Below are 25,017 nucleotides of genomic sequence, written 5' to 3' on the forward strand. Positions count from 1 at the left end.
AACGGAGCTATTTCTATGAACCTCTTTTTTTTTTAATTTCCTCCCACCTACCCTGATTTATTGTCGGGAATGTTTGTTCCATTCATCCGGTGTACATCCCAGAGCTATCATATGTTCCAATAGGTGCAGATCGTTTTCCATCCTAAATAAGCCTTTTCTCTCTGATGCTTTTTCAACTGCCTTGTTTGAGTTGAAGATTGAGTAGGAGGATCATGCTGGACCTCTGCCCTCGGGGCCTCTGATCTTGCCCTCTGGGATCCATCCTCGATCCAGAGGGGCCTATCTTTTATTTCTGATTTGTAGCTCCTCGGCTCCTCTAATGCTTCTACAGGCTGCTCTCTTCAGCCTTAGTGTACCTGATAGTGTCCACTATTCTGTCATACAGTCCTTTGTACTCACTGCTGCTTTTTTTTGCTCTTTTATCGTTTAGTAATGCCTTCAATGTGGCGCTACAGAGTTGAAGATAACCTTTGATCCTCTTTAGGTGAAGGATCTGAGGGCTGAGTTTGTAAAGCCAAGTGTGGGCTTATAATGTTTGCAAAAGGAAGGAGAAAATAGATTGATTTAATATATATTCACTTCCTGTTAGCATGCATGTTTATAGAAATCTCAGTTCTGTTGAAATATTTTTACATAGAATAAAAATAGCTGTTCCAAATATGGCTAAATTTCTTGCAAAGAGTTTGCCGAGAAGATCAATACCACTCATGTCTATACTGTGAACGAAGAGCTATGGCCTCGTTAGCATAGCTTAGCATGAAGGCCGCTAGGCTAGCTTATTCCGCCCATTTTCAAACGTTAACGTACAAAATACACGAATTAAAATATATAATTGCATTTGTTTATTGTCAGGGCTGAATGGTGGAGCAGTGGTGAACGCTGTTGCCTCACAACTAGAAGGTTCCTGGTTTGAATCCCAGTTCGGGCGTAGTGGGCCTTTGTATGTTCTCCCCGTGCATGCGTGGGTTCCCTCTGGATACTCCAGCTTCCTCCCACAGTCCAAACATATGCTCATCAGGTTCATTGGTGACTCGTAGGTGTGAATGGTTGTCTATCACTGTGTCAGCCCTGTGATTGACTGGTCGATCAGTCCAGGGTTTTCCCTTGCCTCTCGACAATGACAGCTGGGATAAGCTCCAGCCACCCCGCGACCCTGAACAGGATAAGCCGTAATGGATGGATGGATGGATGGATTTATTGTCAGACATAAGACTGTGTCTTCTCATCTAACTCAATCAATAAGTAGATAATTATGTTATTCGTTTAATATTTTAGAGAATTCTATTTGTGGTATTTTGAGTTGAACATAATTTTCTCCACTCGGTGACACTGAACACGAACCTGGCGGAGGTCATGCCGTATTCACCATCTGTCCTCCGCTCTCCTCTGTTGGGAAATAAGGCAAACAACGTCATTGGTCAGTTGACAGATGAGATGTACTCACAGTTGAGAGTGGGGAGGAAATGAAGAGTCTGGGGGAAGAAAAGGCTGCCAGACTGAAGGACTGTGATCCCCCGAAGATACCCAACATTCGGCGGTAGACGTCTGTGAACACCTGAAACTCTCCGCGCTGCCTCTGAGAGTATAAAGTGACACGTAATCTGTTCAGGAAGTAAACAAAAAGTTAGTGGGAAGCTGTCAGTGTCTGGCAGGGAGCTGCTCATATGACAGAAGAAAGGCTGTGCACGTAAACAGACTCCTTTGTTTACTGATATCAGGAGGTGAAAATGTTTTTCAGGGGATTATATAATGGGGCGGGTATATTCAATAAAGCTGACAACACAGCCGAGTGCTCTCTGTACTTAATGGAAATCCTGTCATGTTTCGTGGCAGTCTGACTGCAGGTACATCCTGTTGTAATAGAGCTTCATAAACCATGTCGCGTGAAATGTTTATTAATGCACTTTAAATATACAGCTTTATTGTGGAGCCCTTGTTAGTATTGATTGTACGTCCTTAAGATCGCTCATTTTCTAACACAAAAGCAAACTAATATTTCCTTGATTATAGCCCTGCTTAACTGCAGTGTTTACCAATGCACATCAGGACGGATCTGGAGATACAGAGCGATAATATTGGCATGAAAGTAAGTCTTTATCCAAACACTATCTCAGCAGAGACCCTTGGGATGCAGTGACATTAGCACAAATTAATCACCTGTATGCAAATCAGCTGAGGCCTTGAAAGCAGCAATCACACCAGTGTTTTTCTTTTGTTATCCAGGCTGGTTGCATGGCAGACGCTGTTTAACATCTTATTATTAGAGTCTAATGATGTAGCTCTGTTGATTGGCAGATTTGCTGCTTCTGGAAAATCAAAGCGCATGTTATGTATTGTGTTCTGATGCAGCTGAAAATAGAGCAGAAGCTTGTTATCCACGGCTTTTCAGGAGTATTTTTGTCGCTGAAATATGTAGAAATCTTAGTGGTGGAAATAACAAAGCCTACCATAATAATGTCAGACATTCTTTGTATTTGAAACCTAGAACACTGGATTAACACGACCGGCCATAACAGAATGCGGTGGTCAGGACCTCCCAAAAGTGGTCCAAGGAAGGAAAACCAGCAAACCAACGACACGGCCAAGGCTCATTGATGGGGAGCGTAGGCTGGCCCATGTGGTCCGATCCAAAAGAAGAGCTGCTGTAGCTAACTGCTGAAAAAGTTGATGCTGGTTCTGACAGAAAGGTGTCAGAACACACAGTGCAGTGCAGCGTAGTTTGTTGTGGTCATGGTTCCCGTGCTGACCCCTGTCCACCGCAGAGAGCGCCTACAATGGGCACGTGAGCATCAGAACTGGACCACGGAGCGATGGAAGAAGGCGGCCTGGTCTGAAGAATCACATTTTTTTTTACATCATGTGGTTGCCCGGGTGCGTGGACATCCCTTACCTGGGGAAGACATGGCACCAGGATAACTGTGGGAGAAAGGCAAGCTGGCGGAGGCAGTGTGACGCTTTGGGTGATGTTCTGCTGGGAAACCTTGGGTCCTGCCATTCATGTGGATGTTACTTGGACACGTACTATCTACCTATACATTGTTGCAGACAAGTACATCCCTTCATGGAAACGGCATTTCCTAACGGCAGTGGCCTCTTTCAGCAGGATAATGCACTCTGCCTCACTGCAAACACGGTTCAGGAATGGTTTGAGGAATGCGACAACGAGTTCAAGGTGTTGACTTGGCCTCCAGATTCCCCAGATCTCAACTCAATCCAGCATCTGCGGGATGTGCTGGACAAACTAGTCCGATCCATGGAGGCCTCTCCTCGCAACTTACAGGACTTAAAGTGCTGCTAACATCTTGGTTCCAGATACCTCAACACACCTTCAGAGGTCTAGTGGAGTCCATGCGTGGACTGGTCAGGGCTGTTTTGGCGACAAAAGGGCGACCTACACAATATTAGGCAGAATGTTATGGCTGATTGGTGTGTATGTTGTAATGGTGGCTCTACAAAAGATGCAGATTAAATGTTGGGGTTGCTGTGGCAACAACTTTATACAACTCATTTGAAGACAAGATGTACAAGAGCCCCTTTAAATTTGTTCTCCAGAGCTAATGACTATATAACGGGGCAGCTGTGGCTCTGTGCTAGATCGAATGGAAAAGCGCTGTATGAGTGCAGTCCATTCACCGTTTATTTCTGCAACTCTAAATGCCATTATGTAAAACATTATGATATAAAACTCCCATTATTTGCTGCGTGAAAGCATTGCATCCTATCGTAATATTTGTAATAGTTATTTAAAAAAAATTTCATGAGTTGAAGACATTATTTCATGACTTTTAAGTTACGTTACAGAGAACAGAAACATTGTGAGAATGAGCTCAAGCTGGCAGCACAGATAGATTAACTCTGCAGTCGGTTAGTTCAGCTGTAAATTGGTCTGAGAGGGGAATACTGATGTTTTTAGCTTTTCAATTCTGGTGGTCCCGCAGCAGATTAATGTACAGACCACCATGACTGTAACCTTGACTCACAGCCAGAGAGCAGGAGACAGAGAAGTGGGAAATAATAGTGGAAAAACTTTGCACAAAGCTGAGCATCATGGGTAAAGGTCCTGCAGGATGCATGTGGAGAATGTAACTGAATACAGGGAGGAGTTCGCTTTTGTTTCATCCTCCTGACATCAGTTATTATCATAACACTTTGATGCAGCTATGATCATTACCTTTTCTACTTGTATGTGAAAGGAAGAGACTGACATGGAGCCAATAGTAGGGTATAATATTGGACTTAAAATCATCAGTAGGCCAGAAACTCAAGTCTAAATAATTGCTAGTTTTCCTACATGTCTGATGCAAGTGTAAATAGGCAACTGTTTGCGAAATCACTTCAAAGCTGTAGATTGTTCTGACGCCCCGACATGGCTTTAAATCTGTACGTTTAAGTAGCACCATAAATTGTTTAACTATCGCAATTGTGATGTGCGCATGTGCAACAGTCACATCACAGGATGTGCGATTGTAAGGCAAATTAACTACAACACATCAAGCTGCCACTTGGTGCAAAAGGAGCACTGTCATTTCCTCGTTTTCGATGAGTAATCCACAACTAAAGTCCGCCTGATATCACATTAGTGCAGCTCTTTGAGAGCACAGAGTGAACTGACCGCTGAGCTGCAGAGTCTGTTAGACTGTAAACAAGCACGCAATGCTGCTGCCGTCACAGATCTTGTTAGCGGGATGATTAAGGCAGGTTTTTAGTTATGTGTGGCAGCTTTTCAGTGTGGGCAATTCGTCCTGGTGCTCGTTAACGCTGTGGCTACATAAACAGACCATTCACGGAGCGGACAGGCCGCAAAGTGTTTACTTTAAGCGGCTACACCTGCAGCGCACATACGGCCCGAGGTTGTGTGTGCCAACAGGAAGTAGGAGACGGTGAGCTTTCCTTTCCAAAAATGACTGTCACCAAGATGTTGCTTCACCTGAACTCTCTACTTTTTCATGCGGGTGTCAGAGTCGCTGAACCAAGAGTGATAACAGTAGGAGGCGGGGGTTGTTTTGACTTAAAACTTCCGAAAAATAAAAAGTCCGGAATAATAAACAGTATGATTGTTATATGTACATAACAAAACACACTGCATTTATCTGTTATAATTTCCTGTATTTTTTTATATTGTGATAAATATCGCAGAACAAAATGTCACTTTTTTCCCAATATTGCACTTAATGTTAAAGCACACCTTCTTGCTAATAGATAATATTTATTAACAAGGAGTTGATTACAGTGCAGATCTGGCATTGCTATCTGTCCTCATTTTTCTTATAGCTGAAAGTTTTACAGGTTAAATAAGGCTAAATAATTTGTCATTGTTCAAAAGGCATGCAGAGAAAAACCCAGAAATGCACATTATATATTGTTAATTTCAAAATAAAATACACAAAAAAGCTTCCCAGACATTTTTCAGACAGATATCTAAAAGTACTCTAATACCAAACTTCTTGGCTCATTTGTGGATGTTACATAAATGGAAAAACCACGTTCACTTTGTGATGTTACCTCACAGTAAGAAAAACATTTATCCTAAGATGCAGGGACACACATATGGCTGTTTACCTCATGTGAGTTATTATCTATTGGAGCTCTCTGGAGAGGCTCAAACGGCTCTAACCTGTTCCATGCAGTCATAGGTGGAGAGAAGGAAACGCTAACATGGCTCCCATCAGTCTGCCTGGCAAACACTGAATAACACCAATTTACATGTAATGTATGTTTGTACCGCCTGAAAGGAGCCCATGTCAAGAGGAAGACAAACGACGGTCTGGAAGAGCAAGTGTGTTGTACGTCATGGCGTTAGAGATCAGGTATAAATCAAGTCCTCTCACTGAACAAGGCTTGTTCTGAGCAGCTGGAACATCAGAGAACACAATGCTCTCTTTTCTCAGAGCCTCCAACCATCTTCCTGCCACTTCACCGCTGAATAATATTAGAGAAAAGGTGCTTCAGCTCAAATGCTGGAGGGCTTTATTTCTCCTTCGGGGTGAGCTTCAGCGCTAAATGTCTCTTCAAGGGCAACAACAGAGCTTTTAATAAAGGGTGTTGGAGCTGGTGACCCTCCAGCAAAAGCTCAAATAAGAATCTATTTTGTGCAGCTCACCGGAGGGGATTCATGACGCCAGGTTTAGAGAACGAAACGGCTTAAGGATGCAGAATGTGTAAGAGGAAGACTGTGTCTGCAATTAAAGCAGATGACCTCCTGAAGATGAATCACTGTATGCTGGAGGAGATGGCTGTCCAATTAATCCAGACCACCAAGGCTTTGTGTGTTCTTAATGTGTTTACTCATCATGGAGATGAGTTTTCCTGTCAAAATGTGTCGACCATTCAGACTGTCAGAACGTAAATCAGGCCTTTTCACGGCAGCACCAGAGTAATGTTTGCTCAACATGGAGGATTTTGACCATTAATCCGCTCAGAAGTGATTGACTAACTGCCTTTGTGTTGATAGCTAAAAAATCAACATTGACTGATGGACTATGAGTGTCATTGTTTTGTTCCAGTGCTGAGATATTGCTAACTAATAAACTGAGTGTCCATGTGCTGAACACTTGACGTTAAGACAGAGCGCAGGCAGAACGCTTTAAACAAGTCGCCTAAATTGGCATGAATGGGGAAGTTGACTTAAGGTTCGCAGAATTCATCACAGCAAAACAAAACGGTTATCTTGTGAATCTTTATTAACAGCATGCCTTGAGAGGCGCCTGTGTCTGTGCTGTATGAGGGGTTTGATTGTCTGATATGTCGTGACATCTAATTGGAGCTAATTTCAAAAGGCGCCTACGTATGTACAAGGGATTAGCATTCTTTTGTGGTGAACACAGACGTGGTTTTCACACTCTCTTGGTGTTAAGGTGTTACATCATCGCTAATAGTTTACTGGTTAGGGACTGCAAGAAAAATAGAAAGAAAAGGGCGAGTAGTTTGGGGTTAGTCCGTCAAGTTTGGGAGGTACCAGACTCAGGTTTTATCTAAATTTACACGTCCTAACAGCATGTGAGCGTCAGGCACAGACGCGTGCTGTCCACACTGCGTCCGTCAAACATACACTTCCCTTACATCGTGTAAACAAACCACATGGCTATCAGCTGTGCGCTGGAGACCAGAGGGTTGTACTATAACGAGACATTAGAGGGTAAGCCGGGTCTGTTGAGGTTACTGAGTTTTCCTGAATGTCAGTGAATGTGACAGCAGTGTTATGAGAGGTGCTTCGAGGCCGTAAGCCTGTCGGTCACTTATGGTACCTATGACAGTGACCTGTGCAAGATATCGCGCCCGTGATTGGCGGAGAGCGAGAGAGAGGTGAGTTGTTGTTCTTCCTGCTCCATGTTGAGCATCAGTCTCGTCCAAGCAAAACTAAAAACAGGGTGTTGGGGTCAAAACGTTGACCCTCGCTCACGTCACATGCTGTTAGGACACAGGTTACACTTTGCTCATTTATTGACTAAGACAAAAATAAGTCTAAATACTGACATTCAGATATTTTGAGATATTGGGGGAGGAGTTTCTGCAGAGGGGCATTTTCATTTTAAGTATTATAACGCTGCAGAGGGTCATAAGGTTTAACCCTCCTCCTCTCACCAATCATTTTCAGACAGTCCCTTCATACAGCCTTCATTTCAAACACAAAGATTTCTTTATATTTTTCTTCATTAGTGAAATTTTAGTCAGATTAACTGAGTTACCTCACAGTCTTTCATTGCTACATCGCTGGTAGCATCTTTAAAGACCAAACTGGGGGTAAGTTACGCCTCTATATTAGATGTAATTGTATTTTATAGTTAGATCTCGCATCCACTGAACAGCCATTCTCATTTATTGTATCTAAATCCATTTAAAGCCCAACAACTGCTCTGTGTTTCAGTATCTCTGTTTCTGCTCCGACTGCTCCGTCACGTTTACAGTACAGCCGGGAACAGGACGGAGACTGTGCTCTGAGAGTGGATTCTGTTGAACACAGACGGATTAGTTGAAAATATGATGTGTCACCATAACAGGAACCTGTTAAATGTTTAAAGCCTACTTGATGAATCTGTTGGATCTTCCCTCAGAGTCAGAGAGAGAGAGCCTCAAAAATGTAGACGGAAAAGGGGGGAGGGGGGCAGACGGAGAGGGAAGGAGGGCAAAGCTTTTAAAAGGGGGAGATTGTTGAAGAAGAGAGGGAGAGGAGAGAGGATGGGATGAGAGAGAGATGGAGAAACGAGAAGGGAAGGGAAATAGATTAAAAGGAGCAGAAAATGTATGGAAGTGAAAAGAGGCAAGAGAGGAAATGAGAATGTGGGAAAAAGTGGGATTTTGGTGAGGAGGGGGAGGTGACAGTGCAAGCGTTTCAGTTTCTTTTTACCTTGATTGGAGAGACTGGCATTGGTGTATTTTTAGATGGATGAGAAAGCAGAAAGACAAGAACAAAAGTCAGGCTGCAGAGCTTTTACCTGTTTCACCTCGACACGAGTTTGAGTCAGACTCAGAAATGTGCTCGCTTGAAAAGGTGCTGAAAAGAGGCTCACCGCAGGGTGTGAAAAAATGACACCAGTCGTGTGAGCGTGCGACTGTACGGTACGGTCGAGTCTCACTTATTTCAATGGCACTTTATCATTAATGAGTCCTTCTGTAACATTAAATATTTTTGCGCATTATAATTTTTTATGGCCTCGTTTGAGGATCAACTTGTAGATACTTGAACAACTTTAAGTGATGATACACAAGAGAATAAACGTGGTGAGTCACGTTACTGTCACGTAACTCTCGTTGTTGCTGCATCAAGGTTTTCTGGCGAGCTTTGTACACCTAATGGCCGAGAGCTTTCAGTGGAATTCAAGGATTTGACCGTATTCGTATGCTTTTATAGTTGGAATTTTTAACATTGAAAAATAATCTAAAAAGCAAGTATTAATGGCGTTAAAAGAAAATGTAAGAGGTATTAAATTACACATTCAAGAGTGTGTTTAAATGCACCATCAAGGATGACTTTAAAAAGCAGCTATGCACTGTATTACCATGACTACTGTTTGACTGTGCTGTACGACTACTGTAGAGTAAAAAGGCTTAACAAAGGATAAAATATTTAATGCTAAAACGTTAAATTAACTGTACTTATATTGGGGTGGGACGCAGGTGCAGACCCAGGGGTGTCTCAAAGTTATCCCAGAGGGATAACCACAAAATCGCGGTAGCGATAGATTGGAAAGGGGAGGCAACGAAACTGTATAGAGCCGCTACAGGCTTCCTTAATGAAATAAAGCACTAAAGTTATTAACTAAATCACCGCTGCCAAGCAGCTGACTCAAAACCAAAATTGTCCAGGAGACCCAGAAAACTCGAAGCTAAAGGCAAAGGCTGCCCGGGAGGCCTTTGATAACCCAAAAGGCTGGAGTCACACAAACTCTCCAGCACCCCAAATTATTCCCTGGGAAACAGGGAACAATTGACCACAAATACACACAAAGTTCTGAGTCGGTGTTTGCAGATACGCCGACAACTAGAGAAGCCACATGGAGAACCTCTCACTACCTTTGAAGGTGAGATAATGAGTCAGCCCAGGGCACTGGAGACTCAGGGTATATGAAGACTGCCCACACCTGGGCTTAATCAAAGCCAATCAGTGCCACACACACCTGATTGCAGTGAGTTGATTCTTTCTCTCACAGGTCCGAAAGGTTGAGTACCCTCACATATATAGTGCTTTTCTAGCCTTCTGACTAGTGCTTTTGAACTACAAATCACATTCACACACTGATGGCCAATCTCCCATCAGGTTCCAATCATTCATGCACATTCGCACCCGATGGCTTTGCCCAAGGACACTTTGACATGTGGCTGTAGCAGTCAGGGATCGAACCCTCAACCTTCTGATTCAGCAGAGTCTACCACTGAGCCACAGCCACCCAAATTTAAAGATATAATCTCAAAGATTTACGTTTAAATGAATGTCTGTTAAGTCACTATCTATCGCCAAATGAGGTAACACAATGGTGATTGAGCCTGTGGCCCACTGATGAAAGCCTTTGCATTTGCTGTATTACAGACTGGGTGTCAGTGGCGCCCAGTTAGTGACACGTTTTCCATCAGCCAGCAGTGGTTGGTCTGCCAGAGAGGGTAGGTGGAGCTACGTGGCTGCTTTTCTGGTCTCTGAAGTGTTACAAGTAAACAGTAATCTACTATGGCTGAACAAACAAAGAAAAGATCGATGACTACAGATACAACTTCAACAATAAGTGAAAATCCAAAGAAATGAAACAAATCTGACGCTCAGATGAAGGCAAACAGTCTGGAAAGGAAAGTGACTGTCAGCGAGGAAAATCAAGAGTTACAACCGGAGCCAACCGTGGACGTCACACATGCAACACTGTCTGGATATCTGGGAAGTGTGCTCCCACTATTGCCTTTTAACGCCATAAGGTGCCGCCAGAACTAAACTGAGAACTTCAAGATTATAACTTTAAGGGCATTTTCACATTAGGTACGATTACTTCGTATCGTTACTGAGTACGGCTTTGGGGTCAAGTGTACTCGGATCCTGGCCCGGGTCCCTAATGGGAATGCCCCCTTAGTCTCTAAAGTTATCAAATGTGATTTAAGGTCTGTTCTCTTCTCTGTTCCTTTCCATTGTTAATGTACAGAAAAAAAACAAAATAGACCTTACTTATTAGTTCTAAATCATGATAAATATTGATACTGTAAGGGGCTTTATTGAGGATTTTATTTATATCAGTTTCTTCTTGGTATGTTCATGCATGTGATTTCTTTGTATTAACCTTATTAGTCTGAAATCTGAAAAAAAAAACATGCAGAAAATACATCACAGTAGAGTTTAACCAGATGATATATTTAAGAAATGTATTGAAAACAGATGCAAACTGTATATGTTCAGTATGTGTACAACATTTGTTATGCTATATTCTCTTATTGTGTGTATTCACAGCGGGTCACACAGATAAAGTGCATCTGAAGCACTCACTGATAACTCTCTGACAGCACAGTGAGGAGGCCATGACAAGTTGTGCATTAAGTATGACTAACTGGGCAGTGTGGTTATGGATGTTAACCTCAGACGCTAGGTAAAGAGATTCCTTTGATATTGGTTATAAATTATGTTGCTTGTGCTTCACTGCCATATTTTGGTCTTTGGACAGGACTCTTATGACAGCCTTGAGGGTAATGTGCACAATGTGTCCATTCGTCAAACTAATCCACCTGAGCCTGCATTGTAATCCAGCTCATTTGTCGCCGCCTGAATACGGGATGCCAAATCACGTCCGTGTGGCTGCAGCCTTCAGACTGAGTGATGGGCTGTGTGGTGGTGAAAAGTCAGAGGGAGGCAGATGGAGCTGCTGCGTCCTCCATCACTGATGTGATGTCAGCACAAATCTGTGTTGTCACCGTACCTGTTGTCTGCTTACCGCAAGAGGGACAAGGGGAGATGTGCGGCTCCTTCTGCGGCTGTCAGAGGGATGTAACGGAGACAAAAAGAGAAAGATAATGAGGGGGAAAGCGAGGAAGAAAAAGAGGGTAGAGGACGTCGGGAAGATAAGAGAACATTTAGTCCAAACTAATAATGAAGATCAGTTTTATTCATTTTATGAAGATATTGGAAATAACAAGACACCTCAAGGTGATATGCAACATACTCCCACCAGCAGAAGGTACAATTATTAAAAAAGAATATCTGTGTCTGTACCGACAAAGTTTTTTGAGTTATAAAATAATTATTATAGGGATTAATCCGGGTGAATAGAGATAATAAAGGTAGAAGATGGTTGTTGAGCTAAGTGATAAGTCTGAATGTCAGGCACACATTCATTGTTTACCATACAGTGCAGAACTCAGACACCTTTCAAAGTAAACCACTGTCTGTTCAAGGGCAGGAATTCAGAGTCAAACCTTCAACGAAACCTTCTTTATTTCAGTACTTTTCTATCTTCTCACTGTGGTTCTTAAAAAGACCCGACTTAAGTGTTCAACCTTTAACACAATGTACAGTACATGTAGTGCCAATCAGCATTCCCACAGAGGATTGTGTGCTGTATATGCTGTGTACAATGCACCCACACGTCCTGTCTGAGTGCTTTCCTTTGTCTTCTCCATAACACGTCTCGTCTCTTTAATGAGCTACATATGCTGCGAGCCTTACTGTTCATGTCACATTGGACCTAATGGCCCGCGAAAATGCTCGGGGGGGGGGGTCTGTTTTCAGAGACGTGTATGAGCTAATGGTGAGGCCAGACGGACAGGAAGTTTCATCGCTGAAACTGTAAAAACTGAGAGGTGCAGCAGAGATATTAAAGTCTGAAATGTGCTGTTGGCACATTCGTATTGATCAGCTGTGTGTAATAATGTTGAAATATGAAGGGGATTATTTGTGTCTCAAATAAACTCAACCGCTACTAACTGCTTAGACCACACACAAATCCCACACTCTACATTTTATACTACCTCTAAATGTTCTCGTAACCGTTTATAGCTTATTAAGTATTAAAATTAAGTGTTTTTAAATTGCCTGAATCTTGTCATCTGCATTACCATACAGCCTGGATGTCTGTGTCCCCTTCACTCCTGTTTTTTTTTTTGCTAGGCTAAGCTAACCATCTCTTGGCTTTAGCTGTGTTTTGAATACACAGATAATGAGAGTAAGAGAATGAGAGTGAGAGAATGAGAGAGTGAATCTTCTCTTCTTGGCAAGTACGCTTGAAACATGGGAATCGCTCATTAGACTTAACAAGTAAGTTGAAATGATTAATAGCTCTCTGAATGCTAACTACAACACTACCAGCAGCAGTCGGTTAGTTAGCTTATTTTAGAGGAAGTCTCAGACCTTAAAACCCCTTGAAGTTACTTGATAAGTTACTTATTAGCCCCCTCAACATGTTATTACACTTTAGTGTTTGTACAGTTTAAATAAATTACATATATTGTGTTACTTTTAGAGTTTTAGTGGAGCTGGTGGGAAAGTTAGCCGTTTCCTGCAGTTTTCACTAAACTAAGCTAGCACTCTGCTGGCTGTAGCCTCATATTTAGCTAACAGACATGAGAGTGGAATCTCATCTCCCTGTAAGAAAGTGAATTAGCACATTTTCCAAGATATTTTATTGTTCTTTGAGGAGGTTTTGGTGAGGACACTCTTACATGTCAATTTGCACTTTTGTTGTCCCTGTTTTAAATACCTTTGGTGACAGTTTCACAATGTACTCTCTTTTCTCTAATAGTTTGACTTGTAAGAACACATCTCTCTCAGAGAGATATATCCCAAAATTCACACGCTCATGCACAGCCAGAGGTGATTAGCTGATAATTGACCGGTGTGAGCTCTGCTGCGGCTGATGATGTTTTTATAGATCTTCTCTTCCTAGAGGCCATTTTGGGATCCATACTTTACTTCCTCAGTCTTCTGTTATTCCTTTGTCTGGGACTGGTCATGTTGTGTGCTTCTATATTTTTCTTCTTCACTTCTTTCAAAGCAGAGTTCTGTGGCCGTTTGTTGCTGTATCCTTGGGGCGGCTGTGGCTCAGTGGTAGAATTGGTTGTCTCTCAATCGGAAGGCTGCCGGTTCCATCCTTGACTGCTACAGTCACATGTTGAAGTGTCCTTAGGGAGGACACTGAACCCCAAATTGCTCCTGAAATCATAGCCTTCAGTGTGTGATTGTGCATAGATCCTGATTGGAGAATGGCATAGTAGCCTTTGCCATCAGTGTGTGAATGTGGGCGTGAAAGGGTGAATGTGACATGTAGTGTAAAAGCACTTTGAGTGGTGGGAAGACTAGAAAAGCGTTATATAAGTGCAGTCCATTCACTATTACCATTCCTCGAGTTTTCCAGCATGCTGGATTGACATGGTTTGATTGTAGTCATTTCTTTTTAAGGAAGTGTTGCACAGAGGGGAGGATCCTATGAACATATGTTTGGCATTGAGTTGAGACTCCAAAGTAGCACAGAGGTTAATACTGATCATCACATAAATTAATAGGAAAAAAAGGGGGATTCAGTCAGTCAACGTAAACTTAAAACATTGATTATAGGGTCCATTTGGTACCTTTGGGTCATCCCCTTGGGACACTTTAAGGCATTTGTTAGCCTATATTGTATTAGTCTTATTTATATTGCATATATATTATATATTTTTCATTTCCTGAGCTTGTGATCACACGATCTGCTGTTCGCATCAGATAAAACAAGCAACCATCAACTGTAGTTTTCTACGGAAGCCCTAAGCGGACATGCAGCCATACATTTTATTTACTACGTTTTCCCATAATAACAAGTCATTTCTGGTTGTTGAGATCTCGACTTATTTTTCTCGTTGTCACAGGATAACAAACTGGGGATAACGGGATCTAGAAAACAAAACAATAGGCTGATTACTGTGATATTACGGACCAGGACGAGTTATGATCATCTGAAGTTACGGTGGAGCAGCATTGCTGTCTCGAGATAAGGAGATAAGTAAGTCGAGCTCTTGAGAAAACAACTGGTAATTACTCGTTATTACGGGAAAACTGAGAAAATTAAATGTACGGATGTATGTCCGCTTCGGGCTTCCATAGTTTTTTAATACTAAAGAAATAATATAGAGCTGCTTTCTAACTGTATTCAATTTACTTTCAATAATAGAAGCAAATTTTCACAACGTAGGAAGTCCGTAGGGTTTTTAAAATGTTTTCTTAAGTAGTTGCTTTTTAATCTTCTGCCAGTCACTTATCAAATGATTGGACTCATATTTTCAGCTACACTCTGTTGTTTGCCTCAGACAGAGAGTTGAATAAGACTTTGAAGAAGTGGTTCTTTCTGAGTTTAAATTTAGGTCAGGTGACACCTTGGACCATATTGATGATATTTATCCTCGTACTTTCAATCACAGAGTAGATTTTGTATTTTATAAAAGACATTTCAGGGAAATCGGAGGGACTTCTTGTTAGAGATGAGCACTCCTAACCTTAACTTCATTGCAGATGGAGTTCCAGGTTAATTTCTCATCCTCAAACTAAGTAGCCTACCATCAGCGTGCGTCCGGAAGCCAAAACTAACACCATCAATCCTGCTCACCTCTCGCAGTGACTCACGCACTCTCTCATGCATGTCTATCTGGAAAGCCTGCCCCCTGGGCCGCTATCGGGTGTGGAACAAGCAGTTAGTCGTCCGAACTGTTCAAACTGCGGAGTGATGGGCTTCCAGCTGAGACTCTGCGAGCCAAAGCAAAGAGACCTGAAGTGAATTCTAATCTCACATGCACTCAGTTACTGAACTGTCAGATCTGCTGCTGCAGCGCACGATGATTAACGACCAGCAACTATTTTTGTCTGATTCTGAGTGTGTTTTCTGTTGCTCCTTCTTTTTGCTGTTGTTTCATATTTTAATGCCCACTTTGTCTCCCTATCAATCTTTCTCTTGTACACACACATTCAGTAAATGCGTGAAATGTCACAAGCCGCAGTGCTTCTGCTGCAGTGTTTTGCATTTTAGATTAATGATTGCTGTTGTTGTTTTCTCCTGAGACGCTGTAATCCTGATTTGAGAGAGCCATATGTTTGCTCAGTCAGTCACTTTCATGCTACAGCTTGTTTTCTGATGAGTTATAACTCCTCTTTTCTCTCCAGAGATTCGCCTGCGAGGGGAAGATATGAAGTTAGCGGACTCGCTGTGGATCCTTTGGTTTCTCCTGGTGGTAAGCTCTCACTTTTTTAAATTCAGGGGACGCTGTGAGGTAAACACACACCCTGGTTCTCTTTAATGTATGCTGTGCGTGTGTTTAAACACAGGATTCATTTTTCATTAAGGTGGCTGTAATATGCTGTGGTCCACTGGTTTTCTTTTCTCAGCTAAAAAGTCTCATTATTAATTTTCCCTTCAGCCTTTATAATTAATATTCTTAGTTTATAATTAGCTCAGTGTTCATTACAAACTTGAATGACCTGAAAGAGAAGATATGTGACCCGTGACTGTGTGAGTGGGTGTGCAACATTTTCTTCTGAATCTTGCTCTTTCACGCAGATGATTTTACCTGTTTATAACTTAACGAAGATGCCAAATGAAAATGTCCAACCTGTAATACGTCACTGTGTATTTGTTCTGGCTCTAACTCTGCGTTGTGTTGTCAGTGACCACACCCCTGCACTTTATTGCAAAGCACCAGACATAGCAACAGCGTCACCTCCCTGGAATTACAAAGAGACAAAGCATTCCCGCTGTGTCTCCATCGTACATTCTCTCTGTGCCTTCCCAGGGGATAAACGGAACACAAAGAAAGCATAATGCAAACAAACAGATCCTATAGAATAACAAACGAATGCATTATTTATGCAAAACATCACAATAGAAAATAGACACGCATAAACACACATTTTTTGATGGTATTTGCATAAATGCAAATGCATAAAACCATGAAGAGAGAAGAACCACTAGCAGAGCAAGCCCCAAAACAGCCGTTTTACTCACTAATATAATATAATAAACAAAGCACTTTAAACAACAAAGAGTCACATATAAAGCAAAAATGGTAAATGGACTGTACTCATACGGCGCTTTTCTCGTCTTCCCACCACTCAAAGTGCTTTTACACTACATGTCTCAATGTGCTCACTTTCACTCTTTCTCACACACTAATGGCCTAAGTGCCAGTTTCCAATCAGATCTATGCACATTCATACACTACAGGCTGTGCCTTCGGGAGCAATTTGACGTTCACTGTCTTGCCCAAGGACTCTTTGACATGTGACTGTAGCAGTCAGGGATCGAAACCCCAACCTTTCAACCAAGCAACAAACTTCTCCAGAACTCGACTTTGGAAATAAGTAAAGAAGGAAAATATAGGAAGTAAAGTCAACCAACCACAAGCAACAAAAACAAGTGTGTGCTGTCAAAAAAGAAGAACAAAACCTTAAAAATGGAGGAACTTCTATATTACAACATATTAGTTCCCTTAAAGAAACTTGGAAATTCCCCACTGCAAGTGTTTCTGTCCCCTTCAAAATAAAAGCATCCTCTTAATGCACATAAAATTTTACAGTAATGTATTGAGCCCCAATCCGATCTAGTGCAACCACTCATACAGTTCTACAATTTCCTGCCATAATATGACAAAATTGCAAATATACACCTATCTGCCATAACGTGGGAATAAGGAAATGTTCTGCCATTCACGTGGATGTTGCTTTGACACGTACCTCCTACCTAAACATTGCTGCACACCAAGTACACCCCTTCATGGAATCAGTATTCCCTGATGGCAGCGGCCTCTTTCAGCAGGATAATGTGCCCTGCCACGCTGCAGAAATTGTTCAGGAATGGTTCGAGGAACACGACAAGTTCAAGGTGTTGACTTGGCCTCCAGATTCCCCAGATATAAATCCAATCGAGCATCTGTGGGATGTGCTGGACAAACAACTCCGATCCATGGAGGCCCCACCTCGCAACTTACAGGATTTAAAGGATCTGCTGCTAATGTCTTGATACCTCAGCACACCTTCAGAGGTCTAGTGGAGTCCATGCCTCGACGGGTCAGCGCTGTTTTGGCCAAAGGGGGCCTACACAATATTAAGCAGGTGGTCATAATGTGATGGCTGATTGGTGTGTATTGCCAGTGTGTTGGAGTTGGCGAAATGTGAAATCTAAATCTGAAGCAACTCTGTAGCTTGTAGGGTTGGATCATATCTACAGCTTTCTCTATTAGCTAAATGGAGGTGCTGAAATCATCAGTCAAAGGCGTGAACATGGATGTGATACCTCCGACCGATCACGCCGAGGTACAAATCACAGCAACACCACTTGGCTTAATGAGGTTCTGACATTAATCAATCTTTCAACACCATGATTTCATTTTTTAACAGTTCAGAGAAGTATTCATCTTTTTCCCCTCGACAGGCTAACGGGATGTTGGCAGCGGTCACAGCGGGCATGTTCACTTTGGGATGTTTTTTTTTTAAGGCTTTCTACTGCAGAAAACAGACGTCTTTCATGAGTCACTGTCCAATATGAAAGAAAACGTCCAGTCCACTGTTGTTCATCGTCATTTCAGCGTCTCTGGAAAGTGTTTCTGCCAAATGTTTAATCCCAGATGTACCTCTGCTGCTCTGCTTCATGTTTCTGTGCTTTCCTCTTAAACTGGTCCTGTCATGTTGATTCAGGAAGATTAATGAGCTGTACAAGGCGATGATTTCTTTTTCCTGTTTTTTTCTGCTCATCTCTTGACACTGGTGGTGGCCTGGTGGTCGTATGTATGACGTCATTTACTTCAATGTTTGGAGTGACATCATATGTACGGCTGCTAAACTGCTACATGGGACATCAGCATTATCACGTTTTTTATTTTAAGGGCCTTTTACACGTTTCTATCAGGCAGGTGAGACTCTAATGAGAATGTGTTTCCCCTCCACAAAGAGACAGAGGACGGATCGCAACTGTGATACGACGTGTGCAGACAGACACGAGTATCACAATACCTCGAACGGCTCTGAAAATGTACGAGCCTGGCTGGCACTCTGAGAGGCTTAATTTCCAGCCCCCCAAAAAAGTGTGCGAGATAAGTCCAAGCAAAATGAGCTCTTTATCCTTCAGCGAGCAGCATTATTACAATCAGCATTTCACACGGCAGGCCTCTTCATTTTTAACGCCACCTCCAAATACAAACAAAGGAGCCGAGATAAGATTCATCAGCTGCTTAACTTCTGGGCGCGCAAACACGCTTTAATGAGTTTCAGGAATCGTGAGTGAGAAGAATTTCAAAGCCGAGGGAATTCTCATTTGTCCGCCATACTTATTTTTCCATTTTGTAAGAGTGTGTGCTTTTATCTTAGCATGATACAACAGGGAATTATGTCACACTCAACTTATTTTTGACAGCTGAGGAAAGGCAGGTCCTATCTACACTCCATAATGTGCTTTCCTTCTCCTCCTCTCACCTCTGCTGTCGGTTTGTCTCCACAGCGAAAGGCAGCGGCAGGCACTGAGTCAATCTCCGACTCATCGCTCAGGACGGAACCGAGTATGACAGAGGGACAGGGACAGGCGGTGAGCCAGGGTCAATACAAATGTCTCGAGCTGTCCAACAAAGACCACCAAGAAAACCGAACCGGTGAGAGGCCACAATCATTTCACGGCTTCTTAAGGCCAAATGGATTACCTCGGGGAGAGCATCACATGTAATGATGTTTGTAAGGCGGTGGATTGAGGTCAGAACACGGTTGTTATTCCACAAGGTAATGGTAGTGTTGCCAGTGGTGCTCTCACTGATATGAGAGGGCTTTCGGGGTGGAAGCAGTAGGGTTTTAATGGCTTTCAAGGCTGTGGAGCAGTTAGGTAACTGAGCTTTCGCTATACACACGCTGGAAATGTGTGTTGTATACAAACTTTTTTCCTTTCCTGTCTAAAGGTATGCTCTGCGGACGTCTGTGGGACGGCTTGTTGTGCTGGGATGAGACACAAGCAGGGACGTCAGTGACACAGAACTGCCCGGATCGTCCCGACGCCGACCCGACTGGTAAGAGAAACATGCACGTCTCCCAAAAACGCACAACAACAAGCTCGCTGAACAAGGGCGGTGGGAAAGCGAGAGGCTTTACTGCATAACTTTTTAATTCCAGGTCAGCAGACAACACAGAGACAATCCAATCTTCTGTATGAGATGAGGGTCAAAGGTCATGGGGCCTGATTGTATGATATAAAAGGTCCACAGGCCAGCATGGGGCATCAAAACAGTTTTAAATACTGTATTACGTGTTCAGATATTTCACTGAGGGAGTCGGAGGAAAGTTGGGTCATTTTTCGTCTAAATTTGAGCTTGTATGAACTCTAAAATGTAACAGAACTAAGAAAGGAAATATAACAGGGTGCATAGATTTGGTGAGGGGACGGCACTAAGGGGGTCCATGCATTAGCCGAAAGGCATCAGCTGTTGCACTGGTTGATTCTCCAACCATGCAGCTAACAGCTGACTTGTTACCGCCGATGTAATCCAATCAAACGAACTCTATTGTTGATTGAAAAATATTCCTGCTTTAAAGGGGGGGGGGGTTAGTTCTCAAGCTATAAATCTATTACTGCTGAGATTCTTTGGATTCTTTCTGTTCGCTCAGCAGCAAAACATTGTCTGTTAATGTAACCACTGTACTATAAATGGTGACCTGGATGACTAGGAACCCTCACAGACATGTTAACTATAAATGGTCATTTTCTTTATACAAGTGCAACTGAAGTTCATCACACAATTGCATTTTATGCATCAAGTCTCAGGCATTCATTTTGAGCATATGTAGATATTTCATAATTTAAAGGGTTTCATGATTAAAAACTACAAAAATGGCTAACCTGCCAAATTTAATGACCTTTTCCCCTTCCCAAAGATCACGCCAATGGAACCACACAGCCCATACTGTAGCCTAACTTGACATCTTTCCGTTCTTCTCTGAACATCATGCTTTTTGTTGATTGTTGGTCATCGTAGAAGTTCATGCTAAACACCTTTTTATTTTTTTCTAATTAGCCCCAATAGCGACTTTAATGGAAAAGACCTCCATTCATTCAGCCAATCAGTCTGCAGCTTTCTGATTTATAGGTCAGTTACTATGGCGTGACTGTCAAGCAATTTGTTACACAAGTTCATGGTTCATGAATCCTAACAGATCCTAACATTTGTGGAATACACACATCTTGGCAATTCAGTGTCTGCTGCTGCCTGCCGACTGTGACAGCGGAATAGATAGTAAAGATGTAAGACAGGCTCCTCCAGTTACTGATGAAAGTACCTTAATAAGGCCATCATCAGGCCATAGACATCAGTTACAACAACAGCCAGACCATCCGCCACATATTTGTGTTGAAGTGTTGTGTATATAATATAATATAATATAACGTTATTCTACTAGCTAACAGCTGCATTCACTCATCACAGACGAGTTACATCAGCAAATACATTTTTTAAGCTGGAGATATACTTGCTGCTTGGCCCTGCGTCATGAACGTAATTGTTCACATACTTGTCTTTGCACTACGCGTGTTACTGGAGGATACCTCTAGAGGGGACACCGGAGAGCTCAGGCTGTATGCAAGTACTGTATGTGCGGGATGTAAACAACAGACATGGAGACACTCGAGGTTACTGTTATGCTCATTCTGACACCACAGCAGAATAAGTGACAAAAAGGTTTTGTGTGTTCAGCGGACAGAACACACCGTCTGCACTGTCCCCACTCCGTTTCTCCAACATGTTCCTCCGTGCACGGACGTAACGGTCCCGGACTTGTTTCCATTTAGTTTAGCATGTTTCCACGTCAACTTCTTCTTCTCCTGCTGTTTTGAGAGGCATGTTTGCTACTGTGTCGCCGTGATAACACATCATACGGATGTGGATATTCGCATGCTTGATCTATCAGCTCCTCTTCAAAACTTTCTGCCATTGTTATTCCTGCTGCTGTGTTGATCCTGTAACCTCCCCTTTGCTGCTACACTGCCCCTACTGGTCATGTGCATACTGCATCTCGCGTACGCGTAGCGTTAATTTTTGAGGACGTGCACAGCCGTGCAAAAGCAAGTATATCTCTGGCTTTATAGACATTCATTAAGCACGTATTTTCTGTTCGCTAATGCAGCTGCTCTGTAATGATTACATGCAGCTTGATTATGCTAGTAGTAAAGGAACGTTATATACGAGATCCTTTCATCAGTCGCCTGGCAATGAACAACAAACAGCTTGTGTATTGTGCACTTTTTTTTTAAATTAAAGCCTGTCACGACTGTTCGAGCAGCTGATTAACTCCACAGGTTCTTCCCCATGTCCTTAAAATCATTGTCAAAAGTTACATAGGAAGTAACGGTAAAAGTAGAAAATGGTTCACTTCTTCGGACAGCTTGAACTCAAACGAGCAGATGTTGTAGGGAGACGCCACCGCAGTTATGGCGGGTTGTCAATTTCAAGTAATTCCCCGGATTCGTGCACACCTTCATCTAGCTTCAACATCTTTGACTCCCTGAAAACGTGTAGCTTTGGTGATTCACTGACTTTACCAGATGTAATGCATTCCACTCAATGTTAAGGGAGAGATATTTCCCCCTCAGTATAAACCCCGGATCTTTTAATGAGGGTCATCATCAAATCAAAATATTGACATCCCATCAGCCTCAGCGGTACTTTGCATTTAGTGCGTGGTACGCTTTACTAAGATTGGTCATCACAACTATGAGTACTCCAACATTAGAATGCTAGCATCGCCTTTATGAGGATGTTAGCGCGCTAATGCTTGGGTTTAGCTCAAAGCAGTGTTGTGCCTTCATGTAGTCGTGCATAGCCAGCAGTCTTCTAACAAAGCTGTGTTCTTGCACGCTACAATGGAGGCAGACAATAAGACATTTCTAAACCAGATACAAGGTAAATCATTAGAGCATTGTGTGTTATCAATAGGACTAAATGAAAACAGGCATTTATTGATGTTGATGTTGACTGGAAATTGATTGTATAAGATAAGTGCACTATATATGTGGATGGAAGTATTTCCTGCAGCGTGAGCAGCTTTTTTATTGCGAGGAATGCGAGGCTCAATAACGTCAAGATGAAGAGATCCAGAGTCAAGTCATGTCTGATTTAGGAGATGCAATATGATGGAGAGAGGGGAGGTTAGAGAGAGGGCAGGGAGAAAAATGAAGAGTATATAAATACATAGAGATGGAAAAATAGAAGCAAAAGAAAAAGAGGGATTACAAAAACTGACAGAGAAGTCTGAGTCAGAGCGATGGATGGGGAGAGAGAGTATGAATGAGAAGAGAGAGGGAGAGGGTGTTTTTGCAAGAGAAGGCTCATAAAAGATCTTCCCCAAATGCATGTGACGTTAAGTGTCCCCTCATGGCTGCTTATTTGAAAGCTGATGCTACCGATAGGACGCTTTGGGGGAGACGTACAGTTGGAAGCGGTTGTTGAACAGTTGATGAGCTGTCGGGGAAGACTCAGCAGCCGGACTCTGGATGTTGTTGTCAGGTACGATGTGATCTCATTCGGAGTCCAGTCATGACCGACGTCCGACGAGAATCTGCCAGAAAATTCCTCCTGAGAGGGAATTTTGTCTTTGACATAACGTTTGATGATATCTGCCAAGTGAAATTAATCACAGTTGTTCAGGGTCAGATTTATGTGTTTGAATGATGCAGACTTACTACTGGAGAAAAACAGAGACAGAGCCAAAGGATACAGAGATTCTCTACTGGACATGATTGCAAACAGAAGCAATTATATGCCTATAAGTAATCCGATACAGTATAATCACTGGATTACGCTGGTGCCATTGAGATCTTTTTTCCTTTCCTTTACAGAAAAAGTGACTAAATATTGTGACGAATTGGGGAACTGGGTCGACACTAAAACTGGGTCCACTTGTCAAGAAGCTTCAAAGAAGAAATTAGAGGTATTAAGTCATTTTCTCTGCAAGCAATGGAGGTACCTTTAGATGCACTGCAGGCTAATTTGTACTACCTAATTTTCCAGAAGGAAGTTCCCGATTATTTAAGGGATGCTCCCGGACAGCCCACCACAGAGGCCACAGAGGTCACAGAGGTCAACACCAAAAAAGTTGGTGTTATGGAAGAAATCGTCCTGGAAAATGAAAAGAAATGCAATGAGAAAATGAAGCAGGATCCACCGTATAACAAATCAGGTAAGGAAAGTATGTAGCTCCGGCCGACCAAACAAGGCTCTTATTTTGAAAATTTCTACATCATTTGTTTTCAAACGGCTTGTAAGCTTTGCTTTGTGTTTGTTGCTGCTGCAGGTCTGTTCTGCGGTCGCAACTGGGATGGCTGGCTGTGCTGGGACGATACTCCAGCCGGAGACGTCGCCTCCCAAAACTGCCCTGATTATTTCAGCGACTTCGACCCCACAGGTGATTTGTGAGACTCGAAAAGTGTTTGCTCTGCTTGCATCTCTCATGATAAAATGAAAAGAAACTGGACTTAATCACATCGTTGTTCTAACCAGAAAAGGCGACTAAGATCTGTGAAGAGGACGGTCGCTGGTTTCACCATCCAGAGGCCAACAGGATTTGGACCAACTACACGCTCTGTGCAGCCACCTTTGAGAAGAGGCAGAGGGTAAGTCAGGAATGTTATACACCATCTTTTATTGAATTACTGTTCAGTTTTCATTCAAAGAGATGATCCAAGCACACTGATTGGGGGGGAAATGTGTCCACCATTGCAGAGAACAGTGTTGCTTTTGGCTTAGCCACACTGACTGGCCTCAGAAATGTTGTGTTGTGGGAAGCTGGTGAGGGATCACCATGTCCTGTTGTAGCAGTAGAATGTCTTTGTGTTAACTCTGTCAATACTGTCTCAGGGGGGATTCACTAAGAATGAATTGCGGCCGCTGATAGCACCATAAACTGCACATTATTTACACCCGCTATCTGCTCCGTCTCAGGGTTCGATCTACAAAGCAATTTGCTTTATCGAGTTTAGGAGATCCCTGCAGTTTGTTCTTGTTTTGTGTCTGATTGTGGAAAGAATCAGGAACTACTGTAACAAGAACTCTGGCAACAAGTGATCATTATCAATGTTCATAGTGGTTTGAAATTGAGCCACACTTTTGGTTCTTCTCGTTGTCCAAACAATCCTTTGTTTTTTTCCACAGACGCTGAAAATGGTTGAGAACGAATACAAATGCCTCCTGAAAATAAATCACGATCCACCTTTTAACAAATCAGGTACTGATACTGTTCGCTGAAACTCACTGTGTGCTATCTTACAAACAAGAAGCCCTCGTAATCATACTTTGTCACTGTGCTGGTTTTGCAGGTCAGTACTGCAGTCGTAACTGGGACGGCTGGCTGTGCTGGGACGACACTCAAGCTGGAAGTTACGCCACCCAAAACTGTCCTGATTATTTCTCTGACTTTGACCCAACAGGTGAGCGATGAAATTCAAGAGCGTCGCCCTTTAAAAGTCATGTGACATCTTCCTCTGATCTTCTGACTGTATTATGAGATCATAATTGCTTACCAAATCTAATGGAGGACATAAATGGATTTCATTTGGAGAGCAGGTTCCAGTC

At 42.5% G+C, this 25,017-nt stretch overlaps 1 protein-coding gene across 1 annotated transcript in view; it reads left to right on the forward strand.

Moving 5' to 3' along the window:
- calcr (calcitonin receptor) overlaps nucleotides 1–25,017 on the forward strand; it is a 63,131-nt gene that overhangs the window by 14,225 nt on the left and 23,889 nt on the right. The window contains exons 2-10 of the mRNA XM_069681630.1: nucleotides 15,590–15,657; nucleotides 18,915–19,062; nucleotides 19,360–19,467; nucleotides 23,286–23,377; nucleotides 23,458–23,626; nucleotides 23,741–23,851; nucleotides 23,947–24,059; nucleotides 24,598–24,670; nucleotides 24,762–24,872. Of these exons, the coding sequence (XP_069537731.1) occupies nucleotides 15,613–15,657; nucleotides 18,915–19,062; nucleotides 19,360–19,467; nucleotides 23,286–23,377; nucleotides 23,458–23,626; nucleotides 23,741–23,851; nucleotides 23,947–24,059; nucleotides 24,598–24,670; nucleotides 24,762–24,872 (970 nt within the window). The 5' untranslated portion in view covers nucleotides 15,590–15,612. The remainder of the gene's footprint in view (nucleotides 1–15,589; nucleotides 15,658–18,914; nucleotides 19,063–19,359; nucleotides 19,468–23,285; nucleotides 23,378–23,457; nucleotides 23,627–23,740; nucleotides 23,852–23,946; nucleotides 24,060–24,597; nucleotides 24,671–24,761; nucleotides 24,873–25,017) is intronic.

This window comes from Semicossyphus pulcher, unplaced genomic scaffold (assembly GCF_022749685.1).
Source record: "Semicossyphus pulcher isolate SPU_LCO1_2020_fin unplaced genomic scaffold, fSemPul1.0.p SCAF_5, whole genome shotgun sequence".
Lineage (NCBI taxonomy): Eukaryota > Metazoa > Chordata > Actinopteri > Labriformes > Labridae > Semicossyphus > Semicossyphus pulcher.